The 27,551-nt window shown below is 45.0% G+C and overlaps 1 protein-coding gene and 1 non-coding gene across 4 annotated transcripts; one reads left to right on the forward strand and one right to left on the reverse strand.

Moving 5' to 3' along the window:
• Positions 1-161: 161 nt before the first annotated feature.
• On the forward strand, positions 162-27,241 carry FAM118B (family with sequence similarity 118 member B). Of its 3 annotated transcripts, XM_074936722.1 has the most exons (10): positions 162-305; positions 5,984-6,036; positions 12,312-12,385; positions 14,042-14,125; positions 17,316-17,568; positions 18,686-18,913; positions 20,811-20,939; positions 22,344-22,629; positions 26,233-26,289; positions 26,810-27,240. In XM_074936722.1, the coding sequence occupies exons 4-10, from the start codon at positions 14,049-14,051 to the stop codon at positions 26,821-26,823; spliced, it is 1,044 nt and encodes a 347-aa protein (XP_074792823.1). In that variant the 5' UTR covers positions 162-305; positions 5,984-6,036; positions 12,312-12,385; positions 14,042-14,048; the 3' UTR covers positions 26,824-27,240. The 3 variants fall into 3 exon arrangements, with proteins under 3 accessions (XP_074792823.1, XP_074792825.1, XP_074792824.1); XM_074936724.1 differs by lacking the exon at positions 5,984-6,036 and having other exon boundaries at positions 176-305; positions 26,810-27,241; XM_074936723.1 differs by lacking the exon at positions 162-305 and having other exon boundaries at positions 5,767-6,036.
• On the reverse strand, positions 15,546-15,619 carry TRNAI-AAU (transfer RNA isoleucine (anticodon AAU)). The gene has a single exon. It is a non-coding gene; the product is annotated as a tRNA-Ile (tRNA).
• Positions 27,242-27,551: the final 310 nt, after the last annotated feature.

Consider the following 27,551-nt stretch of genomic DNA (forward strand, 5'->3'; position numbering starts at 1 on the left):
TAGACCAATGGAAAGTGCGGGGCGGAACCCAAGGGACACACCCCTTGAGGCTCCCTGGTCGGCTTTTCCCCGGCCCTTCTCACCCTTCCGCCTTGGCACGAGAGCGAGGCGGGCCCTGGGCGTGCGCCTGCGCAGAACGGCGAGCAGAGGGGGGGCGAGCACCGCGCGTGCGCACGGGAAGGAGTGGCAAGGCGCCTCAGCGGTAAGGAATGCGAGGCGAGTGTAACGCGCTTGCGCCGGCAGCGGCTGCAGGGGAGTGGCGGCTCCCCGCGGGCCGGTAGCAGCGGCCGGGGCGCCACAGCCAGGTGAGTTCGCGGCGGAGCCCGGCCGGGCAGGGTCGTGGGGACCCCCCTGCGCCGCGGTCCTGGGGCCGGCGCGGCTCCTCCAGCCCTCTGAGGGGAGTGTGCCCGGGGCAGCCCCCTCTGGGGCGGGGGCGGCGGCTGGTACCCGGGCTTGGCAATGCTGCATGGCCATTCCTCACCTAACACTGACATGCATCCCCCTCTGGGGCGGGGGTGGCGGCTGGTACCTGGGCTTGGCAATGCTGCATGGCCATTCCTCACCTAGCACTGACATGCAGCCCCCTCTGGGGCGGGGGCGGCGGCTGGTACCCGGGCTTTGCAACGCTGCATGGCCATTCCTCACCTAGCACTGACGTGCAGCCCCCTCTGGGGCGGAGGCTGCGGCTGATACCCGGGCTTGGCAACGCTGCATGGCCATTCCTCACCTAGCACTGACGTGCAGCCCCCTCTGGGGCGGGGGCGGCGGCTGGTACCCGGGCTTTGCAATGCTGCGTAGCCATTCCTCACCTAGCACTGACATGCATCCCGCTCTGGGGCGGGGGCGGCGGCCGGTGTCCGGCATGACAACGCTGCATGGCCATTCCTCACCTAGCACTGACATGCAGCCCCCTCTGGGGCGGGGGCCGGGGCCGGTGTCCGGCATGACAACGCTGCATGGCCATTCCTCACCTAGCACTGACATGCATCCCGCTCTGGGGCGGGGGTGGCGGCTGGTACCTGGGCTTGGCAATGCTGCATGGCCATTCCTCACCTAGCACTGACATGCAGCCCCCTCTGGGGCGGGGGCCGGGGCCGGTGTCCGGCATGACAACGCTGCATGGCCATTCCTCACCTAGCACTGACATGCAGCCCTCTCTGGGGCGGGGGCGGCGGCTGGTATCTGGGCTTGGCAATGCTGCGTAGCCATTCTTCACCTAGCACTGACATGCAGCCCCCCCTGGGGCGGGGGCGGTGGCTGGTACCCGGGTTTGGCAACGCTGCGTAGCCATTCCTCACCTAGCACTGACATGCATCCCGCTCTGGGGCGGCGGCTGGTACCCGGGCTTTGCAATGCTGCGTAGCCATTCCTCACCTAGCACTGACATGCATCCCGCTCTGGGGCGGGGGCGGCAGCAGGTACCTGGCATGACAATGCTGCATGGCCATTCCTCACCTAGCACTGAAATGCAGCCCCCATCCTAGCTGGCACTTACATGTCAGCAAAGCTTTGCTGTGTTGACCAGGCCTCCCCGAAAGACCCTGTCTTCACTAGGAAAAAAGTGTTTTTTTTAAACATGTTGGCTAATCCTTGTTAAAATTCTGGTGTAAATTGGCAAGGAATAGTTTGAACGTGTTAGTTATTCAAGGGCTGTTTTCGTAATGTAGATGTGATCATTGGTTAGTGTTTTAATAACTCCCTCTCACTTTTGCTGACCAAGAAAGGACCGATAAATGCTACTTCTAGCATATGAGGGGTGGAAACCTTGCTTGTGACAGTTTGCTGTGTTATGGATTCACAGGGTCTGGACTATCCTCTGGCCCTTAAACAGTGTGCTGGGAGTTACCTGTTAGTGTGCCAGACCCTAAAAGGTCACACTTTTCCATGAGGATAGGCCATGTGGCTTCAATGCCTTGGAGACTGGGTTTTCGGGCTCCTACACTCCTGTTTCTCACCATGAGTGCTGCACAGTGAATCTGACTGAGAGAGACTCCTGATCAGAGACTTTTTACCTGTTTCAGGTATCAATGCACATCAGTATTTGAAGTGACATCAAGCAGCCTTTTCCAAACCAGAGCAGGTTTTGAATCTGTTGCAGTGCAGCATCTAGAACAGGGGTGGGCAAACTTTTTGGTCTGAGGGCCACATTGGGGTGGGGAAATTGCTTGCAGGGCCATGAATGTAGGGCTGGGGCAGGGGGTTGGGGTGTGGGAGAGAGTGTGGGGTGTGGGAGGGGGTGCGATGTGCAGGAAGGGGCTCAGGGCAAGGGGTTGGGGCACAGGAGGGGTGTGGGGTGTGCGAGGGGGCTCAGAGAAGGGGGTTGGGATGCAGGAGGGGCGCACAGTGCGGGAGGGGGCTCAGGACAGTGGTGCAGGGAGGGATGCGGAGTGCGGGAGGGGCTCAGGGCAGGGGGTTGGGGTGCAGGAGGTGTGCAAGGTGCAGCAGGAGGCTTAGGGGATTGGGGTGCAGCGGGAGGAGGGGGCGCAGAGGGCTCAGTGTGCCTGTGGGTACCTCCATCGAATCTCCCATTGGCCGCAGTTCCTCGTTCCTGGCCAATGGGAGCTTTGAGGGAGGTACCTACAGGCAAGAGCAGTGCGCTGAGCCCCCTCCCCACCCTCCCCCATGGGCTGCAGGGACGTGATGCTGGTGAACGGTGCGGTGCCACGTGGGTGGCAAATCTGTGGGCCGCATCCAAAGCTCTGAGGGCCTGCGGGTCGTGGTTTGCCCACCCCTGATCTAGAAGCTCTTAACTTTTGCTTCTGTATGCTAACGTAAGGTAAGTTTGCACTGGCAAAAGCTGGGGCTCCGCCAAGCCATCCTTCTGTAGAATTCATTTCTGTTCTCTCTGTCTCTTGAGTCCCATGAGGTTCCTGACATCTCCAGTCCATTGTCCTTCTGCTGCCAAATCACACTGAGTTCAGCCTGTCTGGGCCTTCCATTGTTAAGTATTAATGTTCAGTCTTTGGCGTTCCCATGGTTTTTTCTGGGTCTTCTGTCAATATATTGATTCCAGACAGCTCTTGATGATGCCTTCATCTCACCCCAATCAGCTGTGGGACCCAAACACCTCATGTCTCTCCTCTGTTCCAGGAGAAGTGTTTTCACTCCTCTACATTCAGTAGGTAACAATACCAAATCAAATGGCTCAACCAAGACCCCTGTTGTTCATAAAAATATTATAGAAAGCTCCCATTTTTGTCACTCTCTACCATTCCCAGCTGACATCTTGAACTTGGATCCCAGCCCAGTTCCCTAGCACTAGACCATGGGCTTACCCCTTTTTGACTCCCTTGCATATTGAGGTGTTTCTGTTACTTATTCAGAGATGCCCCCCAATGTCCCTCCCATTCTCCATGACCAAAATAATATTCTGGTCTTGAGCTAAAGATGATCGCCAATTGTTCAGTGATAGACCTGCTTTTGGTAAGATGTGTTGCTCTGTAAGCCCCTTATTGTCTTCTCTCCAGAAAGTGGAGATCTTCCATACCCACTGCTCCTAAGTGAACATACAAAGGAAATTTGATGGATTAGTGTAATACAGGTTAAGTTTCAGTTGTTAGGTTTTCAGTGTTCTCAGAAAATTTGAAATCTGACTGTTCTGGTTTAACCTGAATCTAATGATTTCTTCCTCTCATGGGATTTGGTAGTCTGTGGAACCTGTCCTCATCTTCTGATCTCACACACAAAGAACTCACTTGAAAATGTTGGCAGTGCCTGGTTGTTATGCCACTAGCTTCCTTGTTCTGTCTCTGTAGGCCCTGCAGCTCTTGTTCTCTACTGTACCGTCTGATGAAATCTTGCTTCCATCTTACCCCTTTGTTTGTTAAAAATAATCATTCTGTAAACTTAAAATCCTCTTTTTCGATTGCATACTCCTAGTTTTTGGCTGATTGGTGTCATAAACTTTTTTTTACTGTGTGTGCAGTCCCAGACCAGAAAGCCTCCATGCCTCCTATTTACTGATTTCTCTTCCTCTCTATCTTCTTTCCCTGACCTGTCTCGCTTTTTTTTTGATTGAGTCGTGTTTCCCTAAATGAATGAGGCTGTCCCTTCCCCTAAGGGCTGAGCTTGCTGCCTTTGTAGTGCCTGCCCTTGGCCAAGCTTAACTCCTGAAACTTTCACCTCCCAGGTAGCATGACATAGGATGGTCAGCCAGAGAGGAGTACTTGAAAATAGTTGTTTGCAAATGAAATTTCTGAGCTTTTATTAAAGTGACACTAGTGTCGCAGTCCCGCAGCACTTAAGATCATAAACCAAGTTCCATTCTTAGTATTTAACAGTCATTTTAATTTATTGTTCAATATGTGAATAAAATGTGTAACTTTCAGACAAAGTTCTTAGGTTGAACCAAGATTAAACCACACAATCTGGTTCAGCTTTGCAATGGGCAAACTATCTAAACAAATTCCTTATTATTTATTTAGTTTAGCACTTCTACATGACAGCTCACTCTTCTTCAGTAGTTTTACTAGAGCCATAGCAAGCTGGCAAAATCTACAAAGACCAAGCTAGTTTGGGACCTCTCTAGAGAAGTTAACAGGCTTTCCATATGAACTCTGTCCAACATTATTATAAACATCAGGGTTGTCACAAGTTTAATCAAATAAGTAAATTAATCTCCTCTTTTCAGATCAAGAGTGATGGTTTATCTAGTGGCTAATCAGTTGTAATTCAGGAGAAACAGCCTCTCATTGTTGGGAACATATTAAACACCTAGGGAGAAGCAAATAGTATAGATGGAAACTCAAGTACAGACGTAGTTGCTGAGGTTACAGATAAATAGGTAACCAGACAGGAGCATATAGAGGGATGGGAGCATGAAAAAAGCAATACTATTGACTTCTGATGTGTGTAGTGGGATGACAATGCCAAATTAGTGTCCTGTAACTGCCTCCCTGGAGCTCTTGTCCAACCAGTTGCACCAGGACTATTGCGTGTAGTATTGTCTCTCAAAATTTAGGAAGGATGTAGCAAATTTTAATTTAATTGGGGATTTAATTGGGGATTGGTCCTGCTTTGAGCAGGGGGTTGGACTAGATGACCTCCTGAGGTCCCTTCCAACCCTGATATTCTATGATTCTATGCAATCTAAAGAAAAACAAAAATAACTTGAGAATTAGAAGATAGCTCCAAGAGTCTCTCTTCAAGTGACCTGAATTTATATAGTCAAAGAGATGACCCGGCGGGGGGAGAGACAATCCCAGGGATGACCTTGGAAGATAACCATGTGTTCTAGGAAGGCAGTGCTTAATTCTCAGAAATTGGTAGGAGGGATGATCTGAAGTTAAGGGAGGAAAGTTTGGGCTAGATATTAGGAAAGAATTCTAAACCATCCCTCTTGAAGCTTAGAACACTATCACTGCTGAGATTCAAGAACTGGTTAGACCAAAAGTTACTGAGGTGATTTGTGTGGCTACTTTTTGCAAAATGCGGGGAGCAGACAGTATTACACAACATTGCAGAAAAGCGGTTATCTTTGATTCTGTGTCCTCCTACTGCAAGAGTCTCAAGTAAACACCCTAGAATTGCTTCCATAAGGGGAAAATAAACTTATTCGTGAGGTAACCAAGGATTTATCAAACATACCAACTCATATTTTAGGGGTGTGTGACATTCTTCAGTGAACTGATTAGAGTTAAAAAGATCAGGTGCTTAACATCTACAGGCCTAGACAATCATGATGTCTATCTTCTTCATACAGAGCTCTTGTTTGTTGTGTGCTATTGTGCTTCCTTGACAGACAGATCTTTGCTTTGGAAAAAAAAAGTATTATACTTCCGAGAGAAATTGCAACAGTGGCTGTTTTGCAAGTGCTGTCAAGGGTTCTTTAAGGCACATCTCATTACATGCTCCGGTATCTAAGAAACTTCTGACCATTGATCTCTCCCTGTCGTAAAGTGGGAATAATGAGAGCATGTTGGGTAGAACTGGCAAGAAACTCCCACGTGTTTGGAGTGTTCCTAACTTTTCTTTGGATCTGCAGTGACACAATCTAATCAAAGGGACGGTGAGAGGACAACAGAACAAAACCTAAAGGTAAGAGAACAGGTGTTGTAAACATTTTATTCTAAACTAAAAGACTGTGCTTTATGGTTTTGTCATTGAAGGGATGATCTGTTATATTTGATAGTACTCACTGCGTGGGCAGTCTGATCATGTTGCAGTTCATTGTTTGCAGAAATTCAAAACGAGGTAGAAAAAGACACAGCTCTTAGGTGACATTATATCCTAAATGGTGCGGGTTCAGCATCTGTTCCGATGTCTGTAGATAACCCCATATCATAGGGAACTCCTAACTTGAATTATGCATCCGATGAAGTGAGCTGTAGCTCATGAAAGCTTATGCTCAAATAAATTTGTTAGTCTCTAAGGTGCCACTAGTACTCCTTTACTTTTTTCCTCTTGTTAAAGACAACATACTTGTAAGGCTAAGTCCTAAAACCCCTGGGGACATGCTACTCCAAACTCCCATGACGTCAATGAGAAGTTGGAGCATGCAAAGAATGCAGGATGACGCCCTAGATCATGGGTAATCAATTATTTTTTGTCAAGATATAGTCAAGGACCACATTCCAGAGAAAATAATACAAAAATAATGATGATTATAATAAGTAAATAGAAAGATTTTGCAGTGTGTTCAGAAGTGTCTGGTGGTCCAGATTTGGCCCGTGGTGGTCCTATTGACTACCTCTGCCCTAGATGAATCTCTGTGCTGGTGGCAGGTCCAGGCTTGACTTCACTGTAGGCTGAAGTCACACAACAGCACCGGCAGAAGCAGTACAGGCTTCCCCTTGCAGTGCAAACTGCCACTCTGCCTTGAGCATGCACCGAAGGGCCTACCTTTGGGATGAGAAGGGGAGAATTCAGTTTTCATGACTCATTCAGTCCTTGGTTTCTCAGTTGAGACTGCCGGTAAGAGAGTCAGTTGTGATGGTGATTTTTTTGCATGTGTGTGTGCTGTGCAAACCTGGAAACTGAGGCTATCAATTTGCTCAGTTCTAAATTATAGTATAGCATGGCTTTGTGTATGCATCTTCTTTTAATAAAAATCCACGTACAAACTCTGTTACAAATGTGATTTAACACCATTTACTCCAGTCGCTGTATTTGCATTACTTTCAGTAACTCTGACTTTCTGAGCAAATTAGCAAAACTGATGCATTTTTTGTTCCCTACTGTGCTCATAGATGGATCTCTGTTCTCCTTTCTTCGTTCTCCTTTCTTTCTTTCTGTATTCTCTTTAGTGTAGATCTTTCACACAAGGCATAACTCCCAGCCCTCTCCTCCCCTCCAGTAACTAGATTTCACGGAGGAGGTTGGATTTCACGGTCTGTGAAGCATTTTTCACGGCTGTGAATTTGATAGGACCCTACACACATACGTGTATGTGTATTACATCAGCATAGACTAAGTGTCTAACCCAGGGGTTGGCCAGTCTGAGCCAAGGAGCCAGAATTTACCAATATACATTGCCAGAGATCCACATTAATACGTCAGCAGCCCCCCATCAGCTCCCTGCTTCCAGCGCCTCCCGCCCACTGTCAGCGCTGCGGATCAGCGCCTCCCCGCACCTCCTGATCACCTGTTTCATGGTGTGCAGGAGGCTCTGGGTGGGAGGGGAAGGAGCAAGGGCATTGCAGGTTCAGGGGAGGGGACGGGAAGGGGTGGAGTGGGGTCAGGGCCTGTAGCAGAGCCAGGGGTTGAGCAGTGAGCACCCCCCGGCACATTGGAAAGTTGGCGCCTGTAGCTCCAGCCCTGGAGTCGGTGCCTAGACAAGGAGCCACATATTAACTTCTGAAGAGCCGCATGTGGCTCCGGAGCCCCAGGTTGGCCACCCTTGTCTAACCATTCAGTAGCTGAGGGAAGAGCACTGTGCAAGTCCATGAGGGAATCAGGCAGCATTTACCGATGGCTGTGGCCTGCATCTTCTGACGGGCCACAGCTGCAAAGGAGAGTCAGATGCCTCACTTACAGTCATTAACAGCACACGTGAGCTCTGCACATGTGATGCAATCAAACTTTACTCAAAGATGGTGGGAAAGGTCAAAACCAGGGAGCTGGACTGTTGGATCTGTCAGAGATGGGCATTGGTAAGGTTAAGATTTTGTCATGGATATTTTTAGTAAAAGTCATGGACAGGTTGCGGGCAATAAACACAAATTCATGGAGGCTGTGACCTGTCTATGACTCTTACTAAAAATAATAGTGTGGGTGGGAGCTGATAGCCTGAGCCCTGCAGCCTAGGGGGTGGGAGCAACTGACAGCTCCAACTACCTGGGGCTGAAGTCGCGGAGGTCACAAAAAATCACGGAATCTGTGACCAACTCGTAGCCTTAGGCATTGGCTATGGAAGCCTGTTCTTGCCACCTATTCTGTCTCTTGGAGGTGATGTCACTGTTCCTTAGGGGACTTGTCCAAAAGAGGTTGCCTTGAGTTAAAATGGTGTCTCTGTGGATTAAACACATCTTTAATGGAGTAGGTGTGGCACGTCTTGCACCGTAAGGAGCAGATTCTGCAAGGCAACTTGTCACCTGTGTCAGAAGGGGCAATGTTGGACAGAACCGACAGCCAGGCCAGATTTGTCAGGTTTACAGTACCTGTCATACGCGTTGTTTTGTTCAGCTGAGTGTCTGCTAGTCCTCTGTGGGAAAAAAGCTGAGCCACACTGAACCACTCTGCTACAGAATAGCACAAGGCAAGCCCATATTTCTCAGGTTTGGTCTGCCTACCAATTTAAGTCGGCATAACTACGTCGCTTGGGGTGAGAAAAATCCACACCCCTGAGCGACATAGTTACACTGACCTAACCCCTGGCATAGACAGCACTATGTCGACAGGAGGGCTGCTCTCATCAACATAGCTGCTGCCTATCGCAGAGGTGGAGTCCCTATGCCAGTGGGAGAAGCTCCGGTTGGGATATGTAGTGTCTTCACTAAGCACTGTCATGGTGCAGCTGCAACGCTGTAAGGGTAGACAAACCCTCACTGTTTGCACATTGGCTCTGTAGATGATCTAGCTGTTTTGCTGATCAGGTGGTTCATTGTCTTTATTTTTGGCAAGGCTTTGGTAAAATTTTCCTTGACTTTCAAGGAACATTCCAAATAGAACACCTAGATACACAGACTTTGGGTCGTAGTCTTCCTATGTCCGTTCAGGAAGATGCCACGTACTATGCAATATATTGTGATATTTATATAATCTATGATAGAAGCTATCTATGTACTTATATTGAAGATGGTACTTATATCGATCATGCTTTTCACCACTGAAATATGCTTTAACCTCCTCCGTTGGGGATCCATTGGTATCTGACCTGTTATTTCTATTAGCAGCTGTGCTTTTGCTACAGACTTCCTGTGTGACCTTGAGCAAGCCAAGTAAATTTTTCTGTGCCTCAGTGTCCTCGTGAGTAGAATGGGTCTAATCTGTAGAATAGCCCTCATGGATTTTGCGTGGTAACTTTTGAGGAAGGAAAATAAGCCGGGGAGAAATACTTCAGCTATTATAGAACCGTTTCTCACTGAGGAACAGTGCAAGGCATTGCGTTGTTTTGGGAGAAATTTGGTTTTGGTTTGACTGAATTATGGGCATTTGAAAATTTGTAAGTGTGCAGGTTGCTAAGCTACCTGTGTAGTTTACTGCCTTAGACACTTGATTCACAAGAAAAATAGGGTTCTTTGTGGACTTCCTAAAGTGTAAGTGCAACCATGCCTGAATCTTGAGTAGTTCTGTTAGTGTTTTTTGGCATGATCAGAGTTGTTGTAAGGCATTTTAAATCCATGCTTCGTGTGAAGTTCAGCAACATTAATGTGAGACTGCCTGTGTTTGTGTTGAAGCATTTGGTTTTACTGTAGTTGTACCCTCATTATTCTGATTTGAATGCTTTTGCACAGCTGTCTGACCTGTACTTGGTCTCACTGATTGCATCTTCTGTAAGTGTTAGATTTATTGTTTGTATAGATTTTATACAGTTTTAGATGATGACATTTGTGTAGATTTAAGGATGATGATCCATTTTAAAAATCACTTTGGTTGCACATAGTGGGTGTTCAGTTATATCTCTTGACTCTGCACACTCCTTTCAAATCAAAGTGTAAGTCACTTTGCATTATCTTAAATACCTTTTCTAACCTGCCTTCAGCATTGGACAAAGCTGTCGGGATAAAGAGCTCAGATTTTCACTCCAGGAATAAGATCAACAGGAACTAGTTATCACAAGATAAATGTGAACTGACTTCATGTGGAAAAAAATTGACTTATTCAACCCATCTGAAAAATGCTTTTGGTTTTCCCTCACTCCATAGAAGGAGGAGAGTTTGATGATGGGAGAATAGGATTCTGGAGCCAAGAAGCCTTAAGAGCTAGATGCTCACACAGTCTCCAAAGTTACTGTAGCATAAACTGGGATGTTTCAGGAAGAATGAACAATTGTTTTTGTCTGAATGTTGCTATTCTCCATTTTGTCTTCACTTTTGTTCTTCATTGGGCTGCCATTCACAGCAATATCAGCTAGTGTAAGACTTTCCTCTGCAGCCTTCCCCACAGTTCAGTTGTCAGGAACTGAATAATTCCAGTGTCTAATAACCTGGCCCAAAAGATGCTCATTTTCTCTCAGTTCCATCCCACCTGGAGAGCAGCCATTTTGCCCTGGCACATGACCTGGAGACTTACATTTCTTGACTCTGGGATTAAAACCTTGATTTTAAGAACAGTAATCCCTGCCAGTAATAGCCTGACTGCTGCTAATGCTTTAAATATAAGTACTCTTTTTCCTGAGATCTGACTAGGAATAGTTTCTCTTGTTTTCGATAAGGGGAGGTTCAGTGTGATGGAAAGGTCTAGTTCCTGACGATAACTTAGAGACGTTGTCCAGTTAAGTTAAAATCCAAATTTATTTTAAAAGGCCCTTCATACCATAGATTCACTTTAAATAATTGACTTCCCCAGTTATGTTTGTTTACATTGTCCAGGCTGAGAGAAACACAAGACTGTTCATTTTAACTTTTGTTTATAGTCAGTTTCACGTTGATTCCCATGGCTAAGTACAATTTGAGTTTGCAAACCGTACAGGGAAACGCTTACATCCAAACTCCATAAACAGTTTTGATGTTTGAATGTCAATTGCCTGATATATGATGAGGTGAAACAAATATAAAAACTTACATTTTGTGCCTAAATTACCTTGGTGTTTCTCTTTAAAGAAATTGGAAGCTTATGCAGGCTACCTGGGCTTAGAACAGAGTCTCTGGAACGCTTAAGTGGCCTACATAACTGTTCATGTCAGTTTAAAAACTTGGCTGAGAGTCCTGTTTTCATTGTGGACTTGAGGTGATTTTGCATAAATTAATGTGCAAAATATGATTTTATATTTCAGCTAGATTTCATCTGAGTTTCATGCTTAAGCACTGATAGTTCATGTCAAAACAAATTGTTATACTTTCTTTACACCTGAGCAATTTTTCTGCTAGCGGGCGTTAGAATGATCAGAAATAACTAAGGGATAGCTTACTCTGACAAAAGAAACAGCTGCTTTTGGACTGAATTTGACTACATTCTTCACTCTTACTTTTGATGATAACTACTTCTGAAAATTTTACCCTTCAAGTCCAAAAATACTTCTGATTTCCCCTTAACCTAACTGTCTTTTGGCTCAATTTTGTTTATTTCATAGCTCCTTTTAAAAAAAGAAAGGACTGGAAGATTGCTAAACATGGGCAAAGATTTGTTGTCTGTTAAGTGGGATTCCAAAAGGCAAACGTTGGAAGCCTTGAGTTCTCTTCTCCTTTTCTCTTCCTACTCTTCACAGTTCCCTGTAGCAGTTGTTTTTGTTCCTACTGCCCCCTTGCGAAATGTCTGAGTTAATACCCGACTCACATTTTTTTGTCTGAGCCTTAGGGTGCTTGACTAAAATTGATAAGCCCTCAAACAATATGAGCGAGGCTGCTGTTTCTTTTCTCAGATCTTACCGAGTGCGGTGCTGTACATTGTGTTTTGTCCCTCTGAAGGATTTCAGGTGGCTTCCCAAAAACTGGGATAATGAAGAGCTGCCACAGCTAACACTTTGATCTGGTGGCAGAAAGCACTTGGCAGTCACCTGAAAGGAAGAGTAATGGTGCCTTGAAAGAATTAACCTGTATGATAAAATATTCCCCATGGGAACAATCACTGATCTGGATCATGTCAGAACTAATATCGCTGGGGGGAAACTGCTTTTCCCTGTATGCCCTTTCTGGAAACAGGAGTAGTTCACACAATAATATGTTGAGCTAGAGGGAATGAGGTGAAATTATTTTCATTTTGTATGCTCACAGGTATGTACAAGTGTTGTGATCAGCGTACTCCAGAAAAGAAGTAATCCGATACAGAAGATCAAAACTTTTTAGAAGTGAGTACCCCTTGCCAAAAAAGGATACTAGTAAAGGCTGTCTGAGGCCTACAAAGGCAGAGCCTGCACATATTATATCAGCATGTGGGATGAAATCCAGGGTGTATTTTGAGTTTTGTAAACTGTACCCATGATGATTTCACATTGCAGGTCACACTGACAACTTGGCCTGCAATGTGCAGGAGATCAGACTGGACCATCACGAGGGTCCCTTCTGGCCTTAAAATCTGAGTCTTACTTGCCAGAAGCTTGGGAGCTGTACTTTGTAAACTACAGAAAATCCAAGTTGGTCACACTTAAATTATACCTCTGCGGGGGAAAACGTTTAGCACTGTTTGCTGTCCTTGGGTTTATGTCAATGTTACTAAAAGGGAACTGGGACCATGAAGTTAAGATGCAGAAGACATTGGGTTCAGTCCCCCAATTTACAGCCACTAATATTAAGAAGGCACTGAGTTTTTACCCTAAAATATAATTTGCCTTAAAAGCTGTTTGTTCCTAGCAGAGAAACGAAGAGACTCCCCTGTAGGTCATTTGTTCAGATCTGGCCCAGGTTGAATGGCCCTGAAAGTCAGTGATCTGTGTAAAATAAATTATGGTCTCAGGCCAGTTGCTACTCATTGGACTTCCATGTCACAAAAATGACCATCGCATTTAGCACAAACTAGAATCTTGCTGGTCCCTTTGAGATGGCCTATGACTGAGAAGGCAGTAGAGACTGAGATACCCTCTCTTTCCCTTTGGAACAGTCTTGTTCCGGAGGGGCTGGCTTAGTAATAGGAGAAATATACTGGCAATTCTCCTGAGCAAGGGTTTCATTTGAAGTGGTATTGACAAAGGTTTTCAGGTATATAATTTGACATTTAAATTGTCAGCATGGAAAATCTTCTGGAGTCTAGATATATAACGAATATGATCATTTACACATCACTGAAGAATAAAAAGAAATCCACAATAGCCTTTTTTGTAAAGTCAACAAAAATCTTTTGTGCTTGCTTCTGCTGGCCCTGGAGCAGCAAGTTTGCTATCAAATACGGTTCTCAGAGGTGCCAACCTTGCCCAAGGATGCAGGCCAACAAACCAAGATGAGTGGGCAAGGTAAAATGAAGGTGTTTGACTAGAAATGAGCTATTGCCTTGATGCCAGTGCTAGTACCTTGGGGGAGGTCTGCTGCATAGCTGCAGGGGAGAAGAGGCGATCCTAGTGCCAGGCTGGCATCAGGAGTGATAAGGCAATGGCACAATGAGTATGGATGCTTTTTAAAACCTAATCAACCATGTTAATTTCAGCTATTGAATCTGGGTGAAATATGTTAGAGGGTGGAGCTGGTAAGGAATTCATATTTTTAAGCTTCTGAGAGGATATGTTAGCTAATGCGGAGTTTGAAACTGTTTGTGATCAGCAGTCATTAGAATAGTCTCCTGGATACTTTGCAAAACTTCATTAAAAATAATAAGTTTTTGGTTCAGTAAAGATGAGCAACTAGGTTGGAGCTGAAGTGCAGAATCCAGAATAGTGCAGTCCTTAGCCAAAAAATGATGTGATAAAGATAATGAGACTAAATATTTGTTCTTCCTTTACAAAGTTAGTTATTTAGCCTGCTCCAGATCAGATAGCATGTATTAATTTTGCTTATTGTAAATTTGTCTGCTACAGAAACTGGATGGCTTCTACAGTGAGTGTGAACTTGGATAAAGACACGCTGTTGGTGGATGGAATACCACCTGCGAAAAAACCCAGGTAAACTGACTTCTTCTACATTGACATTGAAATATTAGTAAGAGGGAAATGAAGAGTTTTTTTCCATGACACTGCATTCATTTTAGAAAGGGGTGTGACATCTGGCACTAAGACTCAGTGATCTTTCCAGTGCTTGGCTGACAATGTATGCTGTCTTCAGCAATCCATTATAACCACTGTTTTTTTGTCTGTGTGGATAAAAATCTGTTTCTTGGGGGGGGGAGAGATCAGATTTTATATAAATTATATTTTGATATAAATCCGATTTATTTTACTTATTTTTTAAATCTAAACCTGTTTAAAATCTGAATTTAATACAAAATGTGTTAAAGCCTACTTATTTTTTATTTAAATGTTTTAAGAGATAATAAATATACTGACTCCATGAGCCTCTATCAAAAATTAAGTGAAAGGCTGCTTTCCTATATAAAGGAGGACTCAGCTGGGGGGAGGATCTAACTGCGGAGGTAAAGCTTTATAAGTATGGAACAATAGCTCTTGTACTGTATTAAAGGCTTGATCCTGTGAGGGACCCAGGGGCTATGCTCCTGGGTGCAAGAGACTGTTGAAGTTATCACAGATGTTGAGACCTGGCCTCTGACTTCAGGAGACACCACCACATAGCTCATTACTGGGTAGCAAAAATATGTACCAAATTGAAGCTTTCCACTTGGTGATTTAAGTTGCCTTGGTTTAATTCAGTCCATCCTGTTTCTTGTGATGTTTTAACCTTTAGGACAAGGGAGTTAAGATTAAGAAAATTCCCAGGACTTGTTCCCTTTCAAAGCAGAAAAGGGCATTTGCTTTGCTTCAGTTTCTTTAAACTCCCTATCATGCTGGAGGGTGCCGGGGTGTGCTTAGATATTAGCCAGTGCTTGATGTTCTCTTTGGGTTGGTTCTGCGGAAAAGTGTCTGTCTGAAGAGCTGTTGGAGGAAGTGTATTCAGCTAACCTGACTTATTTATTGGCTGTGAGAAGGCAGGAAGGTGGGTGAAATAAAACTTAATTTAAATAACAATTAAAATATCCAGGTCTTTGGGGGTTTTTTTTAAAATAAATATTTTTTTGTTTTTCCTCCACCCTGCTGAATTCTAAAATGAACAGAGAGGAGGCTCGGCATGTAGGCTGGCTCGCTAGGAATGTGGTGATAGAAATGCCTGCTGCTTATCAGTGTGGGAACCAGATCTCTTTCCTGAGCTGTTGTTGCTTAGAATAGTCACTTTGTTTGGCTCATAGAATCATAGAATATCAGGGTTGGAAGGGACCTCAGGAGGTCATCTAGTCCAACCCCCTGCTCAAAGCAGGACTAATCCCCAGTTTTTGCCCCAGATCCCTAAATGGCCCCCTCAAGGATTGAACTCACAACCCTGGGTTTAGCAGACCAATGCTCAAACCACTGAGCTATCCTCCCCCCAAAGGTGTGGCCCGTACAGGGATCGAACCCGCGACTTTGGCGTTATTAGCACCACGCTCTAACCAACTGAGCTAACTGGCCAGCCAGCCATGCTCTGATACTCAGGATTTCAACCAACAGGATTCTGAAAATATAAAAAAGCCTGGTTAAGATTTCACTCCCATATTATTAGGGAAAGATTGTTTCTTTTATAGATGATGCGGGAAAATTGGGGTTCAGAATTAATCCCCTAAATTTTCTGAATAAACCGAATAGACCCAGATTTGCAATAGCAACCAATATCATATGCACAGACCAAAGGATCAAATAGTTGTTTTCTCAGATGGCAGCTAGCACATGGAACTGTGCTGATCTCAAAAGAGCTTTCAGGCCAATCTACTGCTGCAGCCACACAAGTTGGTACATAACCTGCACTGAGACAGAGGCACTGACTATGGGAATGTCTGTACTGCAAAAACAAAACCCCTCAGAGCCTGGATCAGCCAACTTGGGCTTGTGGTATTGAGCTAAAAATTGCAGTGTAGATGTTCCTGCTCATGCTCTGAGACCCATTAAGTGGGGAGGCTCTCAGAGACCAGGCTTGATCCCAAGCAGGAATGTCTGCACTGCTATTTTAAACCCCATAATGCAAGCCCGAGTTAGTTGACCTGGGCTCTGAGACTTGCTGTGGAGGGGGAGATTGCAGTGTAAAAGTATCCTAGGTATTTCTGTATTTACGTTCCCATCCTTGCCGAGTGTCAAGAGTTTTCCGATTGTGTTCCTTTTGTATTTGGGTTGCTTCTCTTTGCTCATTCTCTCAGTAATATTGAAGCTCCCTGGACTCCCCTGCTGGGTAAACCCAGCTGTAGTTAGTGTGTAATCACCAGTGATGGTGATTCAATAGGGTGTTGATAAAATATGACTTAAAACATAGTACAGGTACACCGCCAGCAAAGTAAGGGGGTGGGCGGACAGGCAGACAATCCCTCTGTAAGACTCTGCATGGTCCAAGCTTTGACTCTGCTCCTTCTCATGGCTCACCAAAAATCCCTCTTGCCACCCTTTGCTTAATAGTCTCAGCAGAGGCCAATGACAGACTGGACCATGGAGGCACTAAAGAGTAGTGTGCGCTGGCAAGAAACTTTTGCTTCCACTGGCCTGTTCTGTGTATAAATAGAGCTTCTGTCTCGAGAGAGATGTCAGTGGAGCCCCTGTCACTTAATAAATAAAAAATGAGGAGGAGGAGGAGGAGGAGTCTGGGCCATTTTGAAATTAGAACCAGACACACTTAAGGTTACGTTATTTCCTCTTCCCGAATCCCCATAGGTGTGCTGGAGCCCCTTTGCTGTGGGGCAAGGAGTGCATTTTGAACCTGATAGTTGATGTATACAAAAATGTAAAGAACTCTGTCAGTGGCTGGTATTATCAGGGCAAAGTTCTGTCTCTCTCTCCACATACCAGCCATCCTTCTACCCTGCATTTCTAAATGGGGCCAATTGCCAGGATCTCTGCTGTCCTGCAACTAAAGTTACTTGACTTACTCTGCTTCAGAAATTGGCCAGGGTGATGGGGCACTGTGCCTTAACAGGGCTGGTGAAGGACCAAGTTATGAATATCTCATACCTATTGCTGGCTGTTACTGGCCTGTAGAACTGTGCGTTGTCTTTTGAGGGAACTCTGTCACTTCCTGCATGCCAACCCCTTTAGCCTTGTCCATTGTCTCCTCTAAGTTCTGTGACCCATGTGTGCATTTGGGACACTCATTTATGTCAGCACAAATGTGCTTATCTCATTCCAGAAAACTGTTGCCAAGCCTTAAAACCAAAAAGCCCCGGGAACTTGTTCTGGTAATTGGGACAGGGATCAGTGCAGCAGTAGCTCCTCAAGTCCCAGCACTGAAATCTTGGAAAGGGTTAATCCAGGCCCTGCTGGATGCTGCTATTGACTTCGATCTTCTTGAAGAGGACGAGAGCAGAAAGTTTCAGAAATGTCTCCAAGAAGATAAGAACCTTGTTCATGTTGCCCATGACCTTATCCAGAAACTATCTCCGGTGAGTGAGCATGTGCAGCAGGATTCATCAACTTCAGTGTGTAGAATGTGGCTTTGAGAGCAGGGGGGTGGCCAAGGATTCTCCAAAGCAGTTGCCCCTAATGGTCCTGACTGGACCTTTCCAGTCAAAGCTGGGTATTGCGCTCTGTGAAACCCATCCCGTGGTCCTGGGCCTGTCCTTGGGGCAACCTCAGGTTTGAGAGAGTTGCATGAAGTGCCTGCTCCCACCACTTAGTGTGCCAGGATCAAGAGACCAAACCAGTCAGGCTGGGATAAGTGAGATGGTTCCTCAGTCACAGTAGCTTGATGGCTCTGGCCCAGAACGTCATGATTGTGTGGGCTGACATGGTGATGTTGGGGGCTCAGATGCCGGTTTGTCAGTGGAGATCACCTTGCTCTATATGCTGGTTCCTTACATAGCTGTGTTGCAGAAAGTATCTGCTCCCTTAGGAGCCTGTTTTTGCACTGCCGGAGAGAGTAAATGTTAGTTTTTCTTAGCAATTTAAGGGTAAGCATGTTCTCACAAAGGGCGTGGCTGGAGGGGGTAGCCCTGAGGATGTGTTGTGTTTGGGGAAGAACGTGCTTCTGAGTTACGGGTTTTGGGGAGGCCTGGCTGCCAGTGGGTCTCACTTCTGGGTAGAAGGCTGTGGGTTCAAATCCCACCTCAGGCCTTGTGCTCTTCCTTGCTGCTGCCACCGAAGGGCATTACTAAAGGTGCTGCAGTTAAAAGTGCTCTGTTGTGAATGATTAAATCTAGATCCCTTCTGCCTGCCTGAGCATTCAATAGACAGTAAAGATCCCACTGTACTTGAAGGAAAGAGCAGGGTGCCTTGCTTCTGGCTCCGCGTGATGAGCATATTAGACATGCCTGGGTGGGCAGAGATCAGTTTGGTGTCCTGGCCACAATTCCATCTCTGCTGAAAGCTCTTTTCTGATCACGTAGCTGCTGCTATGTTTGCCTTACACATAATCGGTGCCCCCCACTAACTCATTGCTTTGCAAAGCACTTCAGGCTATGTATGTAGGGTTGTATACTGCCCTTGCCCCCCGTGTATGAAAAGTGCTACAGGAAATCAAATTCCCAACTCTGACCTTGGGTTGTTGGATTCCCTCCGCAGCGCACTAGCAATGTCCGCTCCACGTTTTTCAAAGACTGTTTATACGAGGTGTTTGATGACCTGGAGTCTAAAATGGAAGATTCTGGGAAACAGCTGCTTCAGTCTGTGCTTCGCTTAATGGAAAATGGAGCACTCGTATTAACCACAAACTTTGATAACCTGCTGGAACTGTATGCAGCAGACCAAGGGAAACAGCTTGAATCTCTCGACCTTACTGATGAAAAAAAGGTAAAAAGTGGGTCAGCCAGGCTAAACATTCTGCTCTTTGTTCACACGAGCCATAGGTCAGTGGCGGTAGAACATCCTGCCCCTACGTGAAATGTGTCATGCTGTTGACACGGACATCAATTTATAGTGGTAGACAAAATGCACCTGGCTGGATGATCTTTCGTGTTGTACGTTTAAGGGTCCCTAGTATTCTGGGAGAGGGGTTGGTAAGAACAGTGCATCCTTCAAGTTCCTTGCGTCCCAAATGTCCGTCCTTAGAAATGCTGTGATTGCTGGCGGACATCCTTGTAACTTAGGAGGAGCCTCCAGGCATCTTTAACAGCTTTTGTGCTGCTTTGATCAGTGCTTCGGACTCCTGGCTTTTAGTTGCCAATGTACTCCCAGCTTTATTTGACTCCAGGTGGGACTTGGCGTTAAGATTTTGAACTATGCAGGAAGCTATATGCCCCAAACAAAGCTGATCAGTCTTTTCAGATAAAACATATTCCTTTTGGGGTACATTATAGAATATATAATACACACAGGGCCATAACCTTCAAGGCCTTGCACAAATTAACCCATCTACTTTTCTATTTTTGTCTCCCATCCACCCTGTTGCTTTTTGTCTTCCTCTGTAATCTCTACTTTCTTCCATGTAGCCTACCCTTTTTCCTGGGACCCCATCCCTGACCCACTTTGCCATGTGTCAGAACTTTCCTCCAAGTCCCTCCTTGCTTCCTCCACAAGGTTTCTGATCCCTAGTCCTTCCCATGATGGATCTGTCACCCAACAGACAGAAAATCCTAACTTTATATTACTTTAACCAACAGCACATTCTAAATTACACCACTCAGTCACTTGGCACTCTGCATCCTATTCCTGATCCTTACATTGTCAGTTTAGATCTTAGGCAAGAATCTGCTCTCCATGCTGTCCATAAAGTGCCAAGCACGCTGCAGGGACTATAGAAATAGTGAGAATAGTTAGATATAATGGGAAAAAAATCACTAAGTAAAATATACCACAGCTTAATCACATTTCTAAACTCCAGTCTCCGACATGACCTCCCAGTCTGTACTGTTGGATATATTTGCAATGATACAAATGTACCATTCTCAGTCATCGCAGGATTAAATAAGGAGATGAGCTGCATAGGAATGAATTTGCAAACATGGTAAATGTGATAAGGATTTTTTGTTGAAGCATACAAAGGCTAAACTGCTGAGCTTTCTCAAAACTGTTTTGAGTCTAGATTGGAAATAGAATAAACATGTAGATTTAAGAGAAATGCATATTAAAATAATGGTCAAATAGCTTGTTTTATCCTTTCCTTGCTGAGTTCTGAGTCAGGATTCCACCTTTTCCTGTCAACAGTGGGTGACGAGGACAAACCTCTGGGGCAAATGAGCATTGTGGCACCACTTTAGTCTGAGGTATGACAAGCTGTATCCAGAACTCATGAGCGTAGGGACATGAAGGAGAAGTTAACTTTTCAAATAGACTGAAATTCAGTACGCTCCTGAAAAGCTACATGCTGTTAATAACTTGAAGCAATTACTGAAAAATTATGATTGCAAGACCTGCAGTAAGGAGCCTGGGAAGAGCATCTCGCTCCCCTATGGAGGAATGGCCCAAGCTGACCCTTGATAGGCTTTGGATAAGCACTGGCCTCCTGTGGTTTAGATGCCTTGCAGATGATTTGGGTTTGTTTTCTTCACATGCACTGGGATTTCTCTGCATGTCACCTCCTCCAGAGTTTAAGGAATGTTCCTTTCCAGTTTAATTCCTGGAATGTGAGATTTGACGAAGACATCAAGTAATGGCCCACTCTGCCCCCACTAACTTCTGACTTGCCCAGGAACCCAAAGGGATGGGCACTTCTTGCGGATATTCCCCAGGCTGTGTTTATTTTGTGCAGGTGCTGGAGTGGGCGCAAGAAAAAAGGAAGCTCAGTGTCTTGCATATCCATGGAGTTTACACAAACCCCTGTGGAATAGTGCTTCATCCAGCCGGGTATCAGAATGTGCTGCGCAATACAGAGGTTATGGTGAGCTTCAACCTGCTTGTGCCCTTCTCTCCTCCCTCCCCCCAAGACACCCAAGCCAAGAATGCTTTGCTTATCTACGGTCTTGTGCTTGTTTGGCTTTTCTCTTCATCTGTTGGGGGTAATGGTTCTGGCTTTTCCAGCAAATATTTCTGCTTCAGCATAAGTTTCAGATTTCACTGAGTTCAAAAATGTTGCCTTGAAAGGGGCAAGGCTCAGAGGTGGAGCCGTTTCCATTTTCACTGTCACTTGTTGCTCATGGCAGACTTGGTGTTGACTTTCTGCTGAAAAATGATAGCCACCCTGAGAGACGGAATCTTTTCTGCCTGGAGAGTAGGATTGGTGGGACCTGTGGATAAAATCAGTGTTTCCTATCTCCTGTCTATTACATGTAAATATCTATAGATCTTGTGTGTAGTTGAACACTGTCCTTAGTGTGGGTGTAGGATATATTTAGAATAGGATGTTCAGTTACAGGGCACAGAAACATGCAGAAATCCCGCTCTTGGTCAGACAGTCTGGATTGAACTTCTCAGGCCCCCGAAAGCCAGCCTTCCTCAACTGCTTCCAGCAGAGTGGAAGAAAGCTGCTGTGGTTCCGGTATTTAAAAAGGGCGAACGGGATGACCTGGGTGATCACAGGCCTGTCAGCTGGACGTTGTTCCCAGGCAAGATAATGGAGCAGCTGATACAGGACGTGATTAATGAAGATGGTAATATAATTAATGCCAGTCAACATGGGTATATGGAAATCGATCCTGTCCACCTCACTTGTAACCTCATCAAAATACCGAGTTTGGTTGATAGTAGTAATAGTGTAGATGTAAGGGGCAGACCTCTGTAAGGCATTTGACTGGGTACTACACGACGTTTTCGTTAAACTAGTACTGTATAAAATTAACATGGCACGCTTAAGTGCATTAACTGATAGGTCATTGTAAATGGGGAATTATGGTTCAGCAGGTGTTTCTAGGGGTTTCTGCAGGGATTGGTTCTTGGTCCTACATTAGTAACATTTTTATTGGTGACACACAAACTAGGGGATTAGTCAATAACTAAGAGGACAGGTCACCAACACAGAGCAATCTGGAGTGCTTGGTAAAATGGGTGCAAGCAACTATTACGCATTTTAATATGGCTAAATGTATACAGCTGGGCACAAAGAAGGTAGGCTGTACTTACAAGATAGGGAGTTCAGGGCGAATCTGTTTCGGATGAATGGATGAGTTGCCATGGGATAGTTCAGTTATTGTTAGAGTTCCTAATTTAAATTTTGTAATGTTTACATGCCAGGCTCTTTACAATTATTTAATTGGTACAAGGCAAATAGTGTGTAACTTGCACATTATGATGGCTGCAATAAAACCTGCCCGAACTGCTAAGATACTTTTATCTTTCCTTTTCAAAGCGGGAGATCCAGAAGCTGTATGAAAACAAATCATTCTTGTTCCTGGGCTGTGGCTGGACTGTTGATGACACCACGTTTCAGGCCCTTTTCCTAGAAGCTGTGAAGCACAAGTCAGACCTGGAACACTTCATGCTGGTGCGGAGGGGAGATGTGGATGAGTTTAAGAAGCTTCGTGAAAACATGCTGGATAAAGGGATTAAAGTCATTTCATATGGAAACGAATACACAGATTTACCTGACTACTTTGAGAGGCTGACAAGTGAGATCTCCACACGGGATCGAACAGGTGCATGGGGTGATGGGCTGTCCTGAATAATGCATCACCTCATCTCTCCAAGCCACTTCAACAAGTGTTTAAATATGATAGCTTAGCAAGCTCTGAAGGGGTTTTTATAATGGTAAAGCCTAAGCTGCCCATTCTCAGCCTTGAATCTCATTCAGGTATTACTGCCCCTTTCTCTACTCCCTCAGTGACACTAAAATACCAGTTCACAGAAGATTTGAATTACTGAAGATTTTAGAACACTCGTCTTGTGCCTGCTTCTTAGTTGATCTATTCCTTCGGCATACTAGGTGCCTTTTTCTCATTTCGTTGCTCGTTGAATCATTTGTTCTCCCCAAATTATTCTGCTGATGTAATGCAGGTGGGAAGCTGTGTCACTTTAGTGCTGGTTAAGTTGAACTGCAGTAGGTTGCTATTGGTACTGTTGCTTGGGTACCATACCTCCTACACATCAAACGTGATCTCTGGTTTGTTTATAGCAGTCATCTTTTCCTTCCGCTCTCCACCTTCGGTAAAATGAGGGATGGAACACTCCTGCAGCTGGATTGCTTGAGCTGTTAAAAGTGACCTGCAAATGACTTAAAATAAACCAGCTTGTGCCTCTTGCTGATGGTTTGATGTATAAAAGGCCAAATTTTTGGCTTTTTGCATTTACCCTTTAGAACTATCAGGGAAAGGAACTGACTTGCTGGAGGATGGCTGGCAAGTCCAATTTATGCTCAAACAGCATGGTTGAAGGGTGTTTTGAGTCTCCCAACATTCCAGTGGGGAAGAGAAACTTGTTAGTCCCTGAAGTTTGTTGGGCTAAGTTTGTTGAGCAAAGCAACGCCCGACACTCAACTTCATGGTGTTTGTATATCTGTGACATAACTCTAGTTGTCTATAAATCAAAGAATCGCTTGGGGCAGCCATTACCACTTTCCAGCAGAACACCCCCATACCAGCTGTGCCTATTGTCCTAATAGTTTAAAATGTTGCCACCCTGACTTATTTCCCTGAGAGACAGGAAATAATGGTGGGGGAAGAGAACAAAGCTGAGGAGGGGGGAATAATGGCAGGGAATCCCTGAAGTCAGCAGACATGGGAGGGTGGTACACAAGGCAAGGGATGATGCAGTGAGTTGAAGAACAGCTAGCCAAAAACTCAAAAGGTAATAAAATGTTAAGTACATCAGAAGCAGGAAGCCTGCTAAACAACCAGTGGGGCCCCTGGACGATCGAGATGCTAAAGGAGCACTTAAAGACGACAAAGTCATTGCAGAGAGACTAAATGAATTCTTTGCTTCAGTCTTCACGGCTGAGGATGTTAGGGAGATTCCCAAACCTGAGCTGTCTTTTGTAGGTGGTAGGTGACAAATCTGAGGAATTGTCACAGATTGAAGTGTCACTGAGGAAGCTTTGGAATTAACTGAGAAACTGAACAGTAACAAGTCACCAGGACCAGATGGCATTCACCCACGAGTTCTGAAAGAACTCAAATGTGAAATTGCAGAACTATTAACTATGGTTTGTAATCTGTCCTTTAAATCAGCGTCTGTACCCAATGACTGGAAGATAGCGAATGTAACGCCAATATTTAAGAAGGGCTCTAGAGGTGATCCTGGCAATTACAGAGTGTTAAGTCTAATGTCAGTACTGGGCAAATTAGTTGAAACAATAGTAAAGAATAAAATTGTCAGACACATAGAAACACATAAATTGTTCAGAAGTCAATATGGTTTCTGTAAAGGGGGATCATGTCTTACTGATATATTAGAGTTCTTTGAGAGGGTCGTCAAATGTGGACAAGGGGGATCTAGTGGACATAGTGTACTTAGATTTCCAGAAAGCCTTTGACAAGGTCCCTCACCAAAGGCTCTTACATAAATTGTCATGGGATAAGAGGGAAGATCCTTTCATAGATTGAGAACTGGTTAAAAGACAGGGAACAAAGGGTAGGAATAAATGGTAAATTTTCAGAATGGAGAGGGGTAACTAGTTGTGTTCCCTAAAGGTCAGTCCTAGCACCAGTCCTATTCATAAATGATCTGGCAAAAGGGATAAACAGTGAGGTGGCAAAGTTGCAGATGATACTAAACTGCTCAAGATAGTTAAGACCAAAGCAGACTGTGAAGAACTTCAAAAAGATCTCACAAAACTAAGTGATTGGGCAACAAAATGGCAAATGTAATTTAATGTGGATAAATGTAAAGTAATGCACATTGGGGAAAAAAATAACCCCAACTATACATACAATATGATGGGGGCTAATTTAGCTGGGGCTAATCAGGAGAAAGATCTTGGAGTCATTGTGGATAGTTCTCTGAAGACGTCCATGCAGTGTGCAGCAGCAGTCAAAAAAGCAAATGGGATGTTAGGAATCATTAAAAAAAGGGATAGAGAATAAGATGGAGAATATCTTATTGCCCTTATATAAATCCATAGTATGTCCACATCTTGAATACTGCGTACAGATGTGGTCTCCTCATCTCAAAAAAGATATACTGGCATTGGAAAAGGTTCAGAAAAGGGCAACTAAAATGATTAGGGGTTTGGAATGGGTTCCCTATGAGGAGAGATTAAAGAGGCTAGGACTTTTCAGCTTGGAAAAGAGGAGACTAAGGGGGGATATAATAGAGGTCTATAAAATCATGAGTGCTGTGGAGAAAGTGAATAAGGAAAAGTTATTTACTTGTTCCCATAAGAACTAGGGGCCACCCAATGAAATTAATGGGCAGCAGGTTTAAAACAAAAAGTTGTTCTTCACTCAGCACACAGTCAGCCTGTGGAACTCCTTGCCTGAGGAGGTTGTGAAGGCTAGGACTATAACATGGTTTAAAAGAGAACTGGATAAATTCATGGAGGTTAAGTCCATTAATGGCTATTAGCCAGGATGGGTAAGGCATGGTGGCCCTAGCCTCTGTTTGTCAGAGGGTAGAGATGGATGGCAGGAGAGAGATCACTAAATCATTACCTGTTAAGTTCACTCCCTCTGGGGCACCTGGCATTGGCCACTGTGAGACGAGACAGGTTACTGGGCTGGATGGACCCTTCGTCTGACCCAGTATGGCCTTTTATGTTCTTATGAGCTCTGCCTATAGAAACAATGCCATGTATTGCCCCCTTCTGTAACAAGCCCTTTTCCCTTCCAACAGCTCAGCTTTCTCTCTGGGTGCTTCTGTTCCCTAGCTCTCCAGTCATGCTGGCAGCCTAGACAGAGGACCTCCATTTCTAAGTGGAAAGCAGATTGTTTGAAAGTACCTCAGGCCTTTAGCCATCAAAACACCAGACACACAAGCCAAGTAGTTTCCTTTACTGGTCACCTTTGTAGTTCTGAATTCTACATGTAAGCTCCCAATGTGAATGGTGGCTGCTCATGCAGCCTACACTACCCTTCTGGTCTCTATTTGAGATGTAAGGTGGATTCTTCCCTTCCAAGGTGCAACTTCCAAACTACTCATTCCCCACTCTTGCACTTGGGGGTGGGGGGAGAAACTACCACAGCAGGAGCAGGAAATGTTGAGTTCCCTTGGATTGTTCACTAGTTCAGGTTTTGTTTCCTAGGGTTCTAGTTGGCTGTAGCCATACCAAATAACATGTCTTAAATGGTATCTTCTCTGTTCCCCAGGTCTGCCCACTGAAGGACAGCTAAATGGCTCTTCTACAGCCCAGACTGAAATAAAAGGTATGGAACTTACGAAGCTCTTAAACTAGAGAGGTAGTAGCATAGCAAAACTGATAATCCATTTGCTTAACCTGCAGGGCAGCGCTCTGGTGGCACATGTCCAGAGGGGGGTATCCCTCTCCCAGAGGTGCTAAGGGTAGCTGCTGCTTGTGCATGGAGGAACAAGTAGTGGCAGCTTTGCGATGTGCCAGCAGTGCTGGATCTGAAAACACTACTTCACAACCATCCATCCATGTTCCTCACCTGGCTGACTTTGGAGGGATGGAATGGAAAGCAGCTTTCACTGAAGGTTGGCCAGGGCCACAGATTAGGTGCAAGCAGCATTTAAACTGCTTTTTGGTCACAAATTAACACTTACACAGAAGGGAGCGTACGCTACTCTTCCTCTTGCAGGGGCTACAGCTGATCACTGGTACTGGTAGGATCAAAATTAGCACTTGGGGGTGCTGTGAGCCGTTTAATTAGGATGAATGAAATACTGCCCTAGACCTGTTTGAAAGGATATTTCAACTTTACACAGGGTGCAGCACCTGAGCATCTACCCCTGCAGCTCAACTGATTGTGCTACTGGTTAATCTGAGTTAAAGACCCTGGCACCTACGGCAGAGGTCTGTGAACCTCAGTCAGTTTACAGGGAAAATGAAGACTCTCACCTTTTCAGTGCCCGGTTCTGAAGCAACTGGGATTCAGCGGGGATCATGCCATTCTAAAACCAGCTAGAAATTAAGGCTTCAGAGTCCCAGTTGGAAGGTCCTGGCTGTTGAAGACTGCTTGTAGTTTACACAGTGGCTGTGATATCCTCCTGTCTCCCAAGGTTGCAGCGTCTGCAAGGAGAGTTTCTCTCCATCTGAACAGCAGCGGCCTCGGCAGTTTCATACCTTGTACTTTTGTATTCTGTACATTTCAATGAAATGAAACTTGAGCCGTTTTTATTACTTGAAGCTCTAGTTTTCTAGTCCTTTCTTTATACTGTACAGTATTTTGTATGTTGAAGGTGTATTAAAAGCCTGCTTCGCACTTAGCTGCTTTGGCTTGATTCATTTGATTAGGGTGCAAGCTGTCTATATACCTGGGGCATGGAGCTAGCTCAGTTTACAGTAGGGCTAAAGGGACAAACAAGCTGTAGCAAGCTATACATTTCAGGATATGTTCTTGCCTAGGCTGGTCAGGCACACTCTCCCTCCAGCAAGAGAAACAACTTGTCCAAGGTAACTATATACACACCACTCAACTTATTTATGAAATTTATTTTTATATAAATT

This window comes from Natator depressus, chromosome 22 (assembly GCF_965152275.1).
Source record: "Natator depressus isolate rNatDep1 chromosome 22, rNatDep2.hap1, whole genome shotgun sequence".
Taxonomy (NCBI): Eukaryota; Metazoa; Chordata; order Testudines; family Cheloniidae; genus Natator; species Natator depressus.

Coding starts and splice junctions, on each gene's coding strand:
- FAM118B (XM_074936722.1), top strand. CDS start 14,049: ATGGCTTCTACAGTGAGTGTGAACTTGGATAAAGACACGCTGTTGGTG. Junction 17,569..18,685: donor TTATCCAGAAACTATCTCCG/GTGAGTGAGCAT, acceptor TTCCCTCCGCAG/CGCACTAGCAATGTCCGCTC. Junction 20,940..22,343: donor TGCGCAATACAGAGGTTATG/GTGAGCTTCAAC, acceptor TCCTTTTCAAAG/CGGGAGATCCAGAAGCTGTA.